This window comes from Rana temporaria, chromosome 2 (assembly GCF_905171775.1).
Source record: "Rana temporaria chromosome 2, aRanTem1.1, whole genome shotgun sequence".
In the NCBI taxonomy this organism is placed as follows: Eukaryota; Metazoa; Chordata; class Amphibia; order Anura; family Ranidae; genus Rana; species Rana temporaria.
Genome location: NC_053490.1, coordinates 430873588 through 430887776, shown reverse-complemented (window position 1 = coordinate 430887776; position 14189 = coordinate 430873588). Strand labels below are relative to the sequence as shown.

Below are 14189 nucleotides of genomic sequence, written 5' to 3'. Positions count from 1 at the left end.
AGCTGAATGTGACCAACTACTAGATAAAATGTGTCTGTGCTAACTGCGTGGATATAAATGCTTGGTATTTTTTTTATGTGTCTTATGGACACATAGAGCAGGGATTGGGAGCGAGCACGCACCAGTGCCCCCAAAGCAAGCAGCTTGCTTTGGGGGAACTGGTCAATGGTGAGGGAACCTGAGAAGAAGAAGATTGAGGCTGCTCTTTTTTTTAAAGCTGAACCTTTAATACCACTTTAACCTCCTACCAAATGGAACAAGAAAGGTGGGCGTTAACGCCCAGGCACCACACATATGTGTTCATGGTAAGATGAGGTTTGTGTGCTGAGAGCATGCTCACTGTGTGATCCCAGCACACTAAGCAAGATGTCACTGACAGCCCTTGGTCAAGGCTTCTGACTGGGAGCCAGCGGGATGGGCCCCTAACAGGACTCACTCAAAGGGTAGCCAGGACCTTTACAAAACTGTAGAAGTTTGTTTTTCAGGATTGTAGACGAAGGGCTTGAAAATTAACTGTTGCAAATAGTTTACTAAACGAAATGCAGCCTGCTTTGCAATAAATGCCTGTATAAATGTGTCAATGCTTCATAAACATCCCTCACTATAGTTTGCCTTTATACAGATAAATACTCTTACACAGTATGTTCTCGTAAGCGTGACAAAATTTGATATCTTATGGGTGTGTCATGACTTGGAAAGTACTGCATTCCATCACTTCTAGTTTTATCCCTTTACTTATTACATCCCCATCATATGTTATATATTAACATACGAAAACTGTCAGAAGTAACGATAATCTGTGGTGGAAATATAGACAGCCATTCTGTTATACATAGGCAGTATCTTATATACAAACAAGCACAGTAAGAGTCAAAGCCTCAAGCTCCTGGGTCAGACCTCTCATCTCTCTGCTAGGAGAATGGTGTAGATTAGAAGGCTATTAATGTCAGCTACACTCATTACATGTCACAGCAAGTTATAAATTATTTTCATATTGGCCAGACACACTGCAGACTCGTTTCTCCTACATATTTTAAATGTTGCGGCATATGCTTGTATAGAAACTCATTTTACAGAGAAGGAGACGTTGTGCATGCCAGGAAATATAGTGAAATAATAATAGGAGAACATGTTTATTTATTTCTTCTTTTTCACAGGCTTCAGCCTGAGCCTGCACAATGTTTCCGTCTCAATAATGGCAAAGCAGAACAGCACGCTTCGATACGTTGACATAACATTTTTTTCCAAATGGGTTGTTGGCCATTAGGTTTTGTTCCAGGCTGATTACATTTGGAAGGCTATTGTAGCCCAGGGAGGCAAATAAAGGTTTGGCATACATACCTCCAGGTCCTCCTGATGTATAGGGAACCCCATATCCTCCTAGGAAGAAGAAAAAAGTTTACATTTCGATGAACAGAGGAGCAATATATATATCTTGACAACGCCAGACTGAACTCCATTGAAACATTGATAGTAAAAATGCTGTTGCTTTGATTTATCTCTATTGCATGACCTGTGAGTGCCTCTATACCTGTTTTGGATTTGTATGGATATTTCTTTGTGGGTGAGCACCTGGACATTTACCTCACGGGCCCAGTAATTAGAGAAACCTTCAATGCAACATTTTAAAGAGGGGCAACTTAACTAAACATATCACTGAGAGACCCTACCCAAAAAAACTTTACTGTTAACCCAGTTCAGTGTTATCAAATGCTAGCTGAAGTTTGTGAGCTCTTTGTGGCTGCTGCATCGTCCCTGAAAACCACCGAGACTGGCATTCTGGGCTGGAGCACAGTGAGTCTACATTCTATGATTGGACAAGGGTATATAAATGTCACAATGTCTCCGTGATTGAACCCAGAGCTGAGCACCTTGTATTCTTTGAAAAGAATGCCAGATGTTTCATGAGTGGAGGAGCTACAGAGTGAGTTATTCACTGTGATCACTGTGCTCCAGTCCCAACTGTCAGTTTTAGCAGCTTACATCACTGTTGGGGGTGCATGAAGCTAACAGTTTCCAGAAATTGCTGTGTTATTGATAATGACAGGCTGCATTATATATTTAAATGTTGAATTTGGCAGCGCAGTGGCTAAGTGGTTATCACTTCTGCCTAGCAGCACTAGGGTCATTGGTTCAAATCCCAATGATCGGAAATACCTGTACACAAGGTTTGCATATTCTCCCTGTGCCTGTTTGTGTTTACTCTGGTTTCTATTCATGCTCCAAACACATGCTGGTAAGTTAATTAGCACATGAATGTATATTTAGGAATGTGAGCTAGGGACCTTGGATTGTAAGCTCCTTGAAGGCAGGGACTGATGCCAATGTATAATATATCTAAAACGCTGTGTAAATTGATGTCGCTATATAAGTACCTATAAATCTCACCAGAGTACCACTTTAAATAAGTCCTTACGTAGAAAATGAATCCAACCCTCTGCATTTTATTGATGCTGTTTTCAGAACTAGGAATGCAATAATTAGCTGGTGTCGGATGTGTTACTTGTATCATTTGGCCTGAATGGCGTGTTCATTTTCCTGTTATCAGTGTGTTGGAATACATTCCTATCAATGGTATCCCAAAAGGAATGTTCGGAGGCGATTCTGCTTCTCTTCTGTCCTGTTTACACCTGAATGACTTCCTCACACAGCTGTCAAAACAGCCCTGGACAGTGTTCGTCTTCACCATCACTCATTGAGAAATTTCTATCAGTTTCTTTTTAGACAGCGGGAATCACTTAGTAAAAGATGAGGATATGCATGATAACATGTATAGCAAAATATTGTGGTGTCAAAATTCCACACATAAATGACTAGTCTTGGATCTCTAGGCAGGAATGAGGCAGCAACTTTACATAGCAGAATTTAAAGTGTGACTATTTTCATTGTCATCATCCGTAAACTACCTTCTATAGCTTGCTTCAACTGAGGCCTACCCTCTTTGGTCCTAGTCATTCTTCTCTGTTTATTTTACAATTGTTACCCAATGTTTTTATTGCTATAACTTGCAATTAATTAATGACTAGTATTTGGGAAAAGTTTCCTATTTTTTTTTAGTCCCATTTGTTTGCTATTTATGTATCGTATTTTGATAAACCTTATTAAAAATTTTGAACAAGTTAAATGCCTATTTTATCATTACTATACAAGTTGTAACTTTTTTGAAAATAAGAATACTTATCCTGGTGTGTTAGCTTTGTGAATTGAGCCTATTGTGTGGATTTAAAAATTGCCCATATACACATACAAGCAGTCGTAAAAACAATGATTAGCAAAGTTATTCCTTTTGCGTTCTATTATATAGGGGCTCATTTAAAAAGCCATAACTTAAAAAAAAAAAAAAAAAAAACCATCGCCACACATTTATAAAGCCCAGTGATGTGATTTACATATGTGCTCTGCCCTCTACTGACATTCAGCCTCACCACCTGTAAATACAGCATCACCGTGGCACAACCCAGTGCACTGTGTACCGTTGCAGGGAAGTTGCGTTGTGGCCCCATTTACTTGAATGGGATGCATTCAGTGGTGGTACTGCCGATGAAACCCGATGGAGGACGATTTTTGCCATTCTTGAAACAATTGTACTTTCTCATAGAGCTGCCTTTGCAGCATAAGAGGGACAGTTGGGGTAAGGGACATTAGAAAATCTATCTCAATCTCTTATTTTTAATGCCCCCTAACCACACGTGTAAACAAACCCCCTAAAGTCACATGACCTGTGTTGACTTCCTCTTTTAATTTCATTGAGGCTACTGCATCATACCATTACCAATATCCCCATACAGCAGAACTCAGACTTAGAAGGGTCAAAGCAGCACAAGGAGCCAGTCAGTTGACCTGAAGTGCTCTTGTGCTAACAAGGAGCATGCTGGCTGTAAGAAAGAGAAGGGGGATGAGAGATAAACTTATCATTCTGGTATATTTCAGTTCAGCAGCAAGTCACAGACTTTAGGAAGGACAATAAGTGTTAGTTAACTTCAGCAGGGAAAATCAGGTCTCCTCTGCCAGACAGGGCTATGCTGTATTGCACAGATGTGTAAATCTCAGGATTCAATGCACACAAAACCTTTTGCTGATAAAAACAGCTCTCTTATATGTATTTTGCCTGTGTTTTTAGCCATTTTTCTAAAAGTTTAGCTTTAACAAAACTGAGTTTATTGTACTAGTCAACACTTCTAATTTTCTTTGTTCATCCTCTACTTTTAAAAACCTTGGGGTCGATTTACTCAAAGAAAATAGACTGCAGTTGCTTCATAGCTTAGTAAATGAGCAGAAGCTCTGATGACTTCCACCCAATCGTGTGCAAGCAAAAATGCTGTTTTTTATTTTCCTTGCACGTGATTGGGTACGCATTACAAAGTAAAGCTTTACCTCATTTACCTCATTTACCAAGCTCTGGAGCAACTGCACTTGCAGAGTACAATTGCACTTTGCAAAGTGCAGTTTGTTTGCCTTTAGTAAATCAACCTCCTTGTCTCACCACAAGAAACACTGACCAAAGAAAAGGTTGTGCATCTATAGAGACCCAGTTATTGAGATATATTCTACATACCTGGTAGCTTAGGTGCTTTAATAGGATATCCTAGAGGTACACCAGGCTGCTGTCCACCAAATCCGCCAAAGCCTTGAAATAAAAAAATGTAACCACTACATCAAAATTTGGTAATATTTTAAAATGCAATTTCGGCAAAAACTTTTTCTTTAGTTTGGGACATAGTGGGAAAGGATTAAAGCCTCAGGTGAATGTTTCCAATGGATTTACAGACAGTAATACAATGTTTTTGAAAATAGAGTCAGTACAAGTGAGAAGCTCTGCTGTCAGTTTTTTTCATGGGGAGATCGCCTCACTTCCCGTTTAGACACCAAAACAGGAATCAAGGTGAACTCTCCCAATGAGAACACAGGTAGCAAAGAAAACCTAAAAAAAAAAGTTAAGCTCTTCTTTATTTTGTTTTAAAAAAAAAAAATCTTCTCAATCTCAGAGCACAACATAGTTAAAAAGAGTGTTATAGACAAGTAGACCTTAAAGGTGGTTGCAAACCTCTATGTAATATGAACAAAGCATATCCCACTATAGAGTTTACTTGACGCAATTATTTCTGTCTGCTACCTCATTCTTCTGCTATCTGCATAAATCACTTGTGACATGTTTTCTCGACACCAAGAGGTCCAAAAATAACACGGGGCAGAGCTCTAGCACACAGCCTGTGATTGACAGCTTCAGCTCTGTTCTTGGTGTGTGAAAGGGGAGGGGGTGTCCTTTCCTTACAATCAGCTCTAATTGACTTCAGTTCTCCAGATCCCTATTCTCTGCTTTCTGAAAGCTCAGACAAGCTGTTGAAATTATGCACTTTGAACAGCTGTAGAAAGAGACAGCTACAGATAAACAGGTACAAACTATGTGGGAGAATCTGTTTCATTTCTGTGTATCACTTGAGGCCAGTCACTTCACTGGATTTAGGTAAAGTTTAACAACCACTTTAATTTCTAATGTTTGTATCTTTATTACACAGCATTTGAATCACCCTTAGTTTCTTTCATCCACAATGAACAATGATCAATAAATAAGCATGAGGGGGACTGCATTTTACAACAGCCGAAGAAACATGTTATTCTATAAAAAGAGACAGACAGTAACAAATAAAAGTATGGTCAATGAGAATACTTTCTATATTACATTTATAAATAGTTCCTTCAGGTTTGAATTCTATTATTCTATAAAAGGGGACAGAGGATAATAATCAAAATACAGGCAATGGAAATATTTTCTATATTAGATTCATAAATAGTTTTGTTAGAGGAATCGACATTCCAATTGTCAAGAATACAGTTTATTTGTCATCTGCAGTAATGTATTCTTTATATATTATGATGATCCTGACTGTATCTCATAATGACACATTACATCATTGTAAAAGGTTAGGGGCCAGAACTGGTTGTTATATGGCTGGGGCTCACAATGGGATGTAGCTATTCCTGTAAAGATAGTCTAAAAAGAATAAAACGACATGGTGAGCAGAAACTGCATAGGGTTTGGTTTCCTCCTTCGGCTCCCTTTTCTGATAGCGTTATATGTTGGACAACATACAGCAATAGCTCCATCTCTTCCCTAGCCCTTTATCTGTATTGGCTCTGGATTGAGGACAGGGTGCGGTAAAGGAAAAACATGCTCTCAGCACCCGCTTCCTCATTCAAAAAATGTTAACAGTGCATTTATTTCTTAAACACCGGCTTGCAGATATCAGGATTTAGATTTTGGCATTACTCTCCAAAATTACAAAAATGTGTAAAAAGAATCAATAATTATATCATATTCCAAATATTTTGCTATATGTGAAGTTAATGTTGGAAAAACTGCTTCATACCAAAATGCTGTGAGCTTGTGTTTGGGGAACATAGTTCTTTGGTTTATCAAATAATTTGAAGTTCACCATAAGAAAGTAATAATCTGATTAGCTGTTTGAGCTAGTAAAATGTGGTTCCTTTACAAAATGCTGGACTTTTGCATGTTATGTAGCTCAACAACTGTTACATAATCTCAACCTTAAGTTCAATGTTCACTTACATTCATTAAATGCTGGTCAAATGTTTTTGATTGACTTAAACAAAGATGGTGCTAAGTATCATAGGGATGTCCTATAATACTTTGCGTCATCTAGTGGCCAAATGTGTAATTTTTAATTTTCAATAAATAAAAAAGGTTTTACCAGCACAGGAAATAGTCTAATAACATGATATTTTTCCCCATTCACAAAGAAAAAACGTACATCCACTTTTACTGGGCGAATTGCTATGCAAATTGTTTTATAAATACACAAAATATGTATGTTAAAAAAATTTTATGCTGTCATAAGAAATGTTATCTTTAGACTTACCAGGTATTCCACCCAAAACTCCACCACCAGCTACAAAGAAGAGCAAACAAAAGATTAATTATCTCAAAATGCCATCATTTTTATAAATGCATTGGTTAAGTAAAATAAAAAAGAATATATCAAAAAGTACCAAGTATCCTGGCTAAACCAGTTTAAAGTGAAACTAAAGGAAAAACTTTTTGTTTTTGTTTTGGATGGAGTGAAAGGGGATTAGAACCCCTGGTGTTATTGCTATTTGTGCCCCGGTCATATTCACCCTCTCTATTTGTCCTGTTTACTGTTATCATCAAAAGTAAAAGAACATTTCAAATTTTGGGTTGACATCATAACACTAATAGAGGGGAAATCTTCAAATGTGGACACTAATCCTGGTGACGCAGATGACACACTGGAATTCCTTCCCTTTGGAAGGATTTTCTCTCACTTCCTGTTTTGGCTATGGGACAGGAAGTGAAAGGAAAACTCCCCAATTGGACAGATGGCAAAAAAATTAAAAAATGGCAGGGGTTATAACCCTTCCTTACTCTATCCGGTTCTTTTTTTTAAAAACTTTGCCTTTAGCTACACTATTTTTTTACCTAAATGTTCTTTACCTAAGGGTTCTTTTTTTTTCAAAAGACAGCATTGTATCTACAAATGGTTTATGTGCATACATAAACATAAACATATTAACCTAAATTCAAAATATTGATTTTTATGTAGTCCTAATCAATACACTACACTATTCCTTCCACTGACACCAAAAGCGGGGCATAATTCCTCCTCCTGACACCAACAATGGGGCAATATTCCTCCCCTTGACAAAAATGACTGAGCACTATTTCTTCCACTGACACTAACTATGGAGCACATTTCCTCCCACTAATACCAATGATGTGGCATTATTCCTTCCACTGACACCAACGATGGGCCACTAACCAACAATAGGGCAGTTTTTCTCCCACTAATATCAATGATTCCTCTTCTTTCTGACCACAGGCATTATAGAATTATTTTTACTCTCTCTGACCACCAAGCCTGAGGCATTGTTTACTCCCACTGATGCTGGGGAATTTTCTACTCCCACTGGCCAAAGTTCAGCCCCCATAACTTCCGAAGAATCATAAACTGGCCCTTTAAAATGTTTAGAGACCCCTGCCATAGAGTATTGTATTGCTTATTGGTCTGAAAAGAAGCTCAGTTTTTTTAGTAACACACCCATATTATTTGTTCTTCTAATTGGTAGATAATTAGCACATATTTCTCTTTTGCCAAGAAGCATATAGAAAACTTTTCTCAAAATAATAATTACAGCCACAAAACAATTTATGAAAGGAACAAGAGCTAGACTTACGTTGAGGTTTCTGTTTCACACCACTTCCTGTTGCCACTCCAGGAAGAACACCAACTCCCGGGTATCTCACACCTAGATTAAAAAAGTATTAACAGGTTATTAAATGATATGTTCATACATAGGTATATTAGGTATATGGGCAATTTTCTCCTGAAGTAAAATATGAAATGTAATTTGTCTTCATGAGCACATTTACATCTAGACTATATTTTTCTCTTTACTTTTAATATGTTTTAAAAAAAATCTTAGGTACTCAAGGGTGAAATTACTTGGTCAGTATTTAAAATATAACTAAAGGCAAAACTTTAATTTTTTCCTTTTTTTTTGGTTTTGGTTAGAGGGGAGGGGGAGAACCGCTAGAGATAGAGTCTAGATGGAGTGGAGGGAAAACCTGTCTGGTTTTTATTGCTGATTGTGTTCTCAATAAGGAGATTCACCCTCTAATTTGGTCACATTTACCATTATAACTGAATGCAACAGTGAAAAGAAATCCCATATGTCAGGGTTATCGCCAGAACATTAATAGGAAAATCTTCCAATGGGGACACTAGTTCTGGTTTTCTTTGGTGACAACCAGGGAATCCCTCAATTTGTAGGGATTTTCTCTTACTTTCTGTCATGGTTATGGGACAGGAAGTGAGAGGTAATCTCTCACAGATGGTGCAAAAAGATTGTACTCTAACCAAGTAACAAAAAAATGTTGCCTTCAGTTCTACTTAATAGGAACTGTAGAAAGATTTGGCAATGCCAACGATAATCTAAATACAATGATGAATGACAATTAAAGTACATTTTTTATAAACTTTGTTGATTAAAATTAAACATATGTGGAAAAAATACATAAGCAGGGGTTACTGTCAGCCTCTGCCAAAATGATCAATAGATCTAAAGATATAGGCATTTGAAATTATATAAACATCCTAACGTTCCCGGTAAATGGTGAGGTTGATCCAGCCCCTTCCATCTCTGTAGCCTCAACGAGGCGGCTTGATAAATTAAAGAATCTTTATGAGAGTTAAAGTGGAGGTTCACCCAAAAACTAAATTTTTAACATTAGATTGAGGCTCATTTTGTGAAGCAGAATCGGGTGTTTTTTTTAAAATCGAAGCAGTACTTACCGTTTTAGAGATAGATCTTCTCCGCCGCTTCTGGGTATGGGCTGCGGGACTGGGCGTTTCTATTTGATTGACAGGCTTCCGACAGGCTTCCGACGGTCGCATACAGCACGTCGCGATTTTCCGAAAGTAGCCGAACGTCGGTGCGCAGGCACCGTATAGAGCCGCACCGGCGTTCGGCTTCTTTCGGCTTCTCGTGACGCGATGTATGCGACCGTCGGAAACCTTGTCGGAAGCCTGTCAATCAAATAAGAACGCCCAGTCCCGAAGACCATACCCGGAAGCGGCGGAGAAGATCTATCTCTATAACGGTAAGTACTGCTTCGATTTTAAAAAAAACACCCGATTCTGCTTCACAAAATGAGCCTCAATCTAGTGTTAAAAATTGTTTTTCGGGTGAACTCCCACTTTAAGAGGGTGTGTGTGTGTGTGTGTGTGTGTGAAGCAGTGGTTCTCAACCCTGTCCCCCCAACAGGCCATGTTTTCTGGTTTTCCTTTATCTTGCACAGGTGCTTAAATCAAAGTCAATGGCTTGGTATTTTGGACAGCTATTTTATCTAAAATAAATTCCCAAAACATGGCCTGTTGGGGGTACTTGAGGACAGGGTTGAGAACCACTGGTGTAAAGGATGGTAGAGAACTGCACATAACTTTATCTGCCTATATATCTGGAGCTATTGATGGTTTTGATGTTGTTTTCACTGAAGGTAACTTCTGCTTATGATCTATTGGACTTGCCCAGGGTTTGCCTGGTAGACAATATGTCATTTTCTTGTCTCCCTGTTATAAAAGTATGTGGTTTTGTCTCATTTATATACCAAACTGCAGTAAACAGCACATTTTATTTAGAATTTCATGTCCCTATTTGTAGAAATACCACATTTCTGGCATGATTCCAAAATAACAGAGGGCCTCATGTATAAATAGCTGGCTGAAGAACTGTCTTTAAATGAAACTAAAAAGATGGTTATGCTAATAACAGCAAATCCTCGGGCTATAGGAACCTAAGAGTCTGACAGACTTGCACATCTGGAGAAATAATGGTTTACTGTATCTTTCTTATGTGCAGCCAGAAAATCAATTTAGGATATGTTTAAAATTGTAAAGAGTTTAATCTCCCAAACCATTTTCTTCTGGTTCCCTGCTATTGTATCATGCAGTGCAAACTCAATTTTCACACAAACAAATTTCATTCCAGTGAGATAATGTCCCATTGCTCTCTTCACAGGCAGTTATTTCTAATTTCTACAATCGTCTTCTAAGGCCCTTAGCATCTTACACAGTATATGGTCTCGTACACTCGACCGAGGAACACGTCGGAAAAGACACATCGTTTTCCTCAACGAGTTCCTTGTTAGGCTTGTCGAGGACCTCGACAAGCTTCCTTTGCGTACACCCGGTCAAGACCAAATCTCCTTGTTCTCAAACGCGGTGACGTAGAACACATACAACGACAGGGGAAGTTCGATTCCATTGGCACAACCTTTGGGGCTGCTTTTGCTAATCTCATGTTACTGTGTGTTAAGTAAAAGTTCGGTAAGAGACAATTTGCACTTTTCAGACTGTTACAGTGTGACAAATGTGCTATCTCCATTACAAACGCTACTTTTACTGAAGGTGCGCTCCCGTCTCATACTTTATTCTGAGCATGCGTGGGTTTCTTAGCATACACTTAGCATCTCGTCGAAAACCAGCCTGACGAGGAACATGACGAGGAAATTGAGACTCCCGTCGAGGAAAAAGAGAACTTGTTCTCTTTTTTCCTCGTCAAGTTCCTCGACAGTTTCCTCGATGAAAAACATACACACGACCGCTTTCCTCTGCAAAAAAGCTCTCCCACCAAGTTTCTTGATGGATTCTATCGAGGAAAACGATCGTGTGTATGAGGTCTATTGCAGCAAAATGCCCACAAATTAGGATTTAAGCCTTCTTGAATAATGAAATATATATTTTTTTATATTATAATTATTTCTGTATTAGAATTTTATTTCTCTACAAATCTTTTTGAGAATCACACTTCTGTATATCGAGGAAACTGTTTTTATTTAAAGTACCACTAAAAGTTCCTATATGATGGTCTAAACAAGTACCAAATTCAGTAGCAAAGCCTTATAAAGTAAACCAAAATCTTTCTTGACTGAGTCAAATCCACCTTCACTTGTGTCTCAGACACTGCAGCTCACAGTGCTGTCATTTCAGAAATCAGTGGGCTGGACTTGGTGTGTCTGATTGACAAGCTATAGGTTTGTAAATCAGCAATGGCAATGCTAATACACCCCCTGCAACACGATTTTCTTCAACTGTAGTGCAACCAGGTACAGCCTTTATGAGGGAAAAGGCTACTCTGCCAACACAGGCAGCTGTATTGGGTGGTCTTCACTGGCAGGGTCAAGGGGGGTTTGTGGGAATGTTTGGGGGAAGTAAGAGAAAACTGTAATTGCAGATGCACTTATAGATAAAGTGGACCCCAACTCTCTGAATCAACATGACCTATTTTTAATCCTTATTGTACTGGCAATACTAAATAGTTTTGAAGATATTCTAAATTTGTTTGAAACTTTTATTTTTAGGCTGGGTTCACACTACTACACTACTTTGATCCTACTTTGCTCTGCTACATTGGTCCTACATTTATCCTACATTGGTCCTACATCCATCCTACTTTCATGAACAGGATACTACTTTGGTCCGACTTCAATGATATTCAATGGGCCTGAAGTAGGATCAATGTAGGACCAAAAGTAGTACAGGGAGCATTTTCAAAGTCGGACCGACTTGTGTAGGACCAATGTAGGACACTACAAGACGCTCTCATAGGGAAACATTGAACACCGAGCAAAGTAGGATGAAAGTAGTGTAGTAGTGTGAACCCAGCCTTAAACATTTCTTAATTTTCTTCCTGGTTTCTGGCCTAGGCCAAAATTATGTCATACATCCCAGAGTGGAGGGCAGAATAGATTCCAGGAAGTAAATACTACACAAATCATCTGCCCTTACTCAAAATGGCTGTGGCTAGAAATGTTAAGGGGTGATTTCTTAACAAAATAAAGCATGGAGACATGGATGGATGGGGGAGTTTGCATTGAATAATAAAATTAGTTAAATAGATATTTTGGTTTATGGTGCTCAGATACAGTTAAGTTCTAATAATATATTAAAAATCTTGTGCCCAGAGTTCAATTTTAAAACCTAAGATTTTGTATTGGTTTTATTTTTGGAGACTCACTTTTAATTCACAAGTGTAAGGTTCATTGTCCCCACATACAAATTCAGGGATACTGGGGATGGATTACAAAATGTTTCTGTAATGTCATGCAACATATACCTGTCATTTCTCAGTTATGGCAGGTCATTTGACAAATTTAAGAAAATATGTTTAAAACAAGCTATATTCAAAGCAGACCAACACAGTAAAATGATGCTGAATGCATGGCATGGTGCCATTATCTTTGTTACTTTAAATGGTGTAATAAATTGCTTCGCTTTGACAGCTAAGGTGACCATATCTACTATGCTCACCTGATCCAGGCAGCACTCCTCCTCCAGGGAAAGTCCCGGGAATTCCAACACCTGGAATTTTCAGAATGATAAAGCTGTTAATATATTTGTTCTTGTAAATGATTAAAAACAAACCATGTTGCTAGGCAGCTTTTTCTATAAGAACATCTAAGATTACAATATAGATGGAAACATTAGTTTAACAGACTCTTCATTTGTTACTCTCATCACTGCCATTTCATAAATATCACAAAGTTTTATTTGTGGTTAATTTACTAGAGGTTCTTCAGATCAATGTAGCACACTTTACTTAGCATATAATTTACTTTACTCAGGCCTGGTTCACAGGGATTCAGCACTGTCTGTGTTAATGGGGAAATTGTGCACATTTCTTGCAGGAAAATAAATTCTCACCATGTATGGCCTGCCTTACAGCCCACTTACTTGCCTAGAGACCCAACAGGAAATAAAAGAGAAATCTCTTTAAATTGAATAGAATTCCTATCTTTGAGAATTGTTGCTGGATAATTTGTCCCCGTTGGTGGATTTTACCTTACCCTTTGCTCTAATGACAACTCCAAATGTTTGTATTTTCTCTTAATTTTAATCTCAGTGACAGTGCTCACCAGTACAAATTAATGGGTAACCTCCCCAAGAGGCACATTATCAGCAACAAAAACTGGATTTAGGATGGACATGCCACACCACAGGTGTATAGTCAAGATATAATATTGTTAAGTATAGTCCAGATATTGTATTTTTTGTAAAACCTACCTGATGTTGCATTGGAATAAATGTATACCTAGCCTATAGACCCACAATGTGGAGATGCAATCTCTAATCTATTTAGTTGCATCAGAAACAAATGAAACTATGGGGATCGTTTGGTTTGTAGAAGCTGCCAGCCCAAAATTTAGACACCAAGGCCCAAACTTCATTACAACACAATTTGGTAGAATTCTAAAGTTCCAGAACTACCTATCCATTCCTTTAAGCAATAAATAATTAACAAAGGGTCTAAGGCCCCGTACACACGACCAGTTTCCTCGGCAGAATTCAGCTTCCGACCGAGTTTCTGGCTGAATTCTGCCGAGGAAACTGGTCGTGTGTACACTTTCGGCCGAGGAAGCCGACGAGGAGCTCGACGAGGAAATAGAGAACATGTTCTCTATTTCCTCGTTGTTCTATGGGAGCTCTCGGCCCGCCGAGCTCCTCGGCGGCTTCAGGGCTGAACTGGCCGAGGAACTCGATGTGTTTGGCACGTCGAGTTCCTCGGCCGTGTGTACGAGGCCTTACACTTTCAAGTCTACCAAAAATCAAAAAAGTAGTCTTTACACTACAAACTCCCTGGGTTTGTAAGAAATA

The 14189-nt window shown here is 38.5% G+C and overlaps 1 protein-coding gene across 10 annotated transcripts in view; it reads right to left on the bottom strand.

Annotated features, from left to right (window-relative positions):
* Positions 1-14189, bottom strand: part of ELN (elastin) — a 123024-nt gene that overhangs the window by 50889 nt on the left and 57946 nt on the right. For all 10 annotated transcript variants that reach the window (XM_040338300.1, XM_040338297.1, XM_040338305.1 and 7 more), the window contains 5 exons: positions 12846-12896; positions 8212-8283; positions 6879-6908; positions 4556-4627; positions 1342-1380 (listed from right to left, as the gene is read on the bottom strand). In XM_040338300.1, the coding sequence (XP_040194234.1) occupies positions 1342-1380; positions 4556-4627; positions 6879-6908; positions 8212-8283; positions 12846-12896 (264 nt within the window). The remainder of the gene's footprint in view (positions 1-1341; positions 1381-4555; positions 4628-6878; positions 6909-8211; positions 8284-12845; positions 12897-14189) is intronic.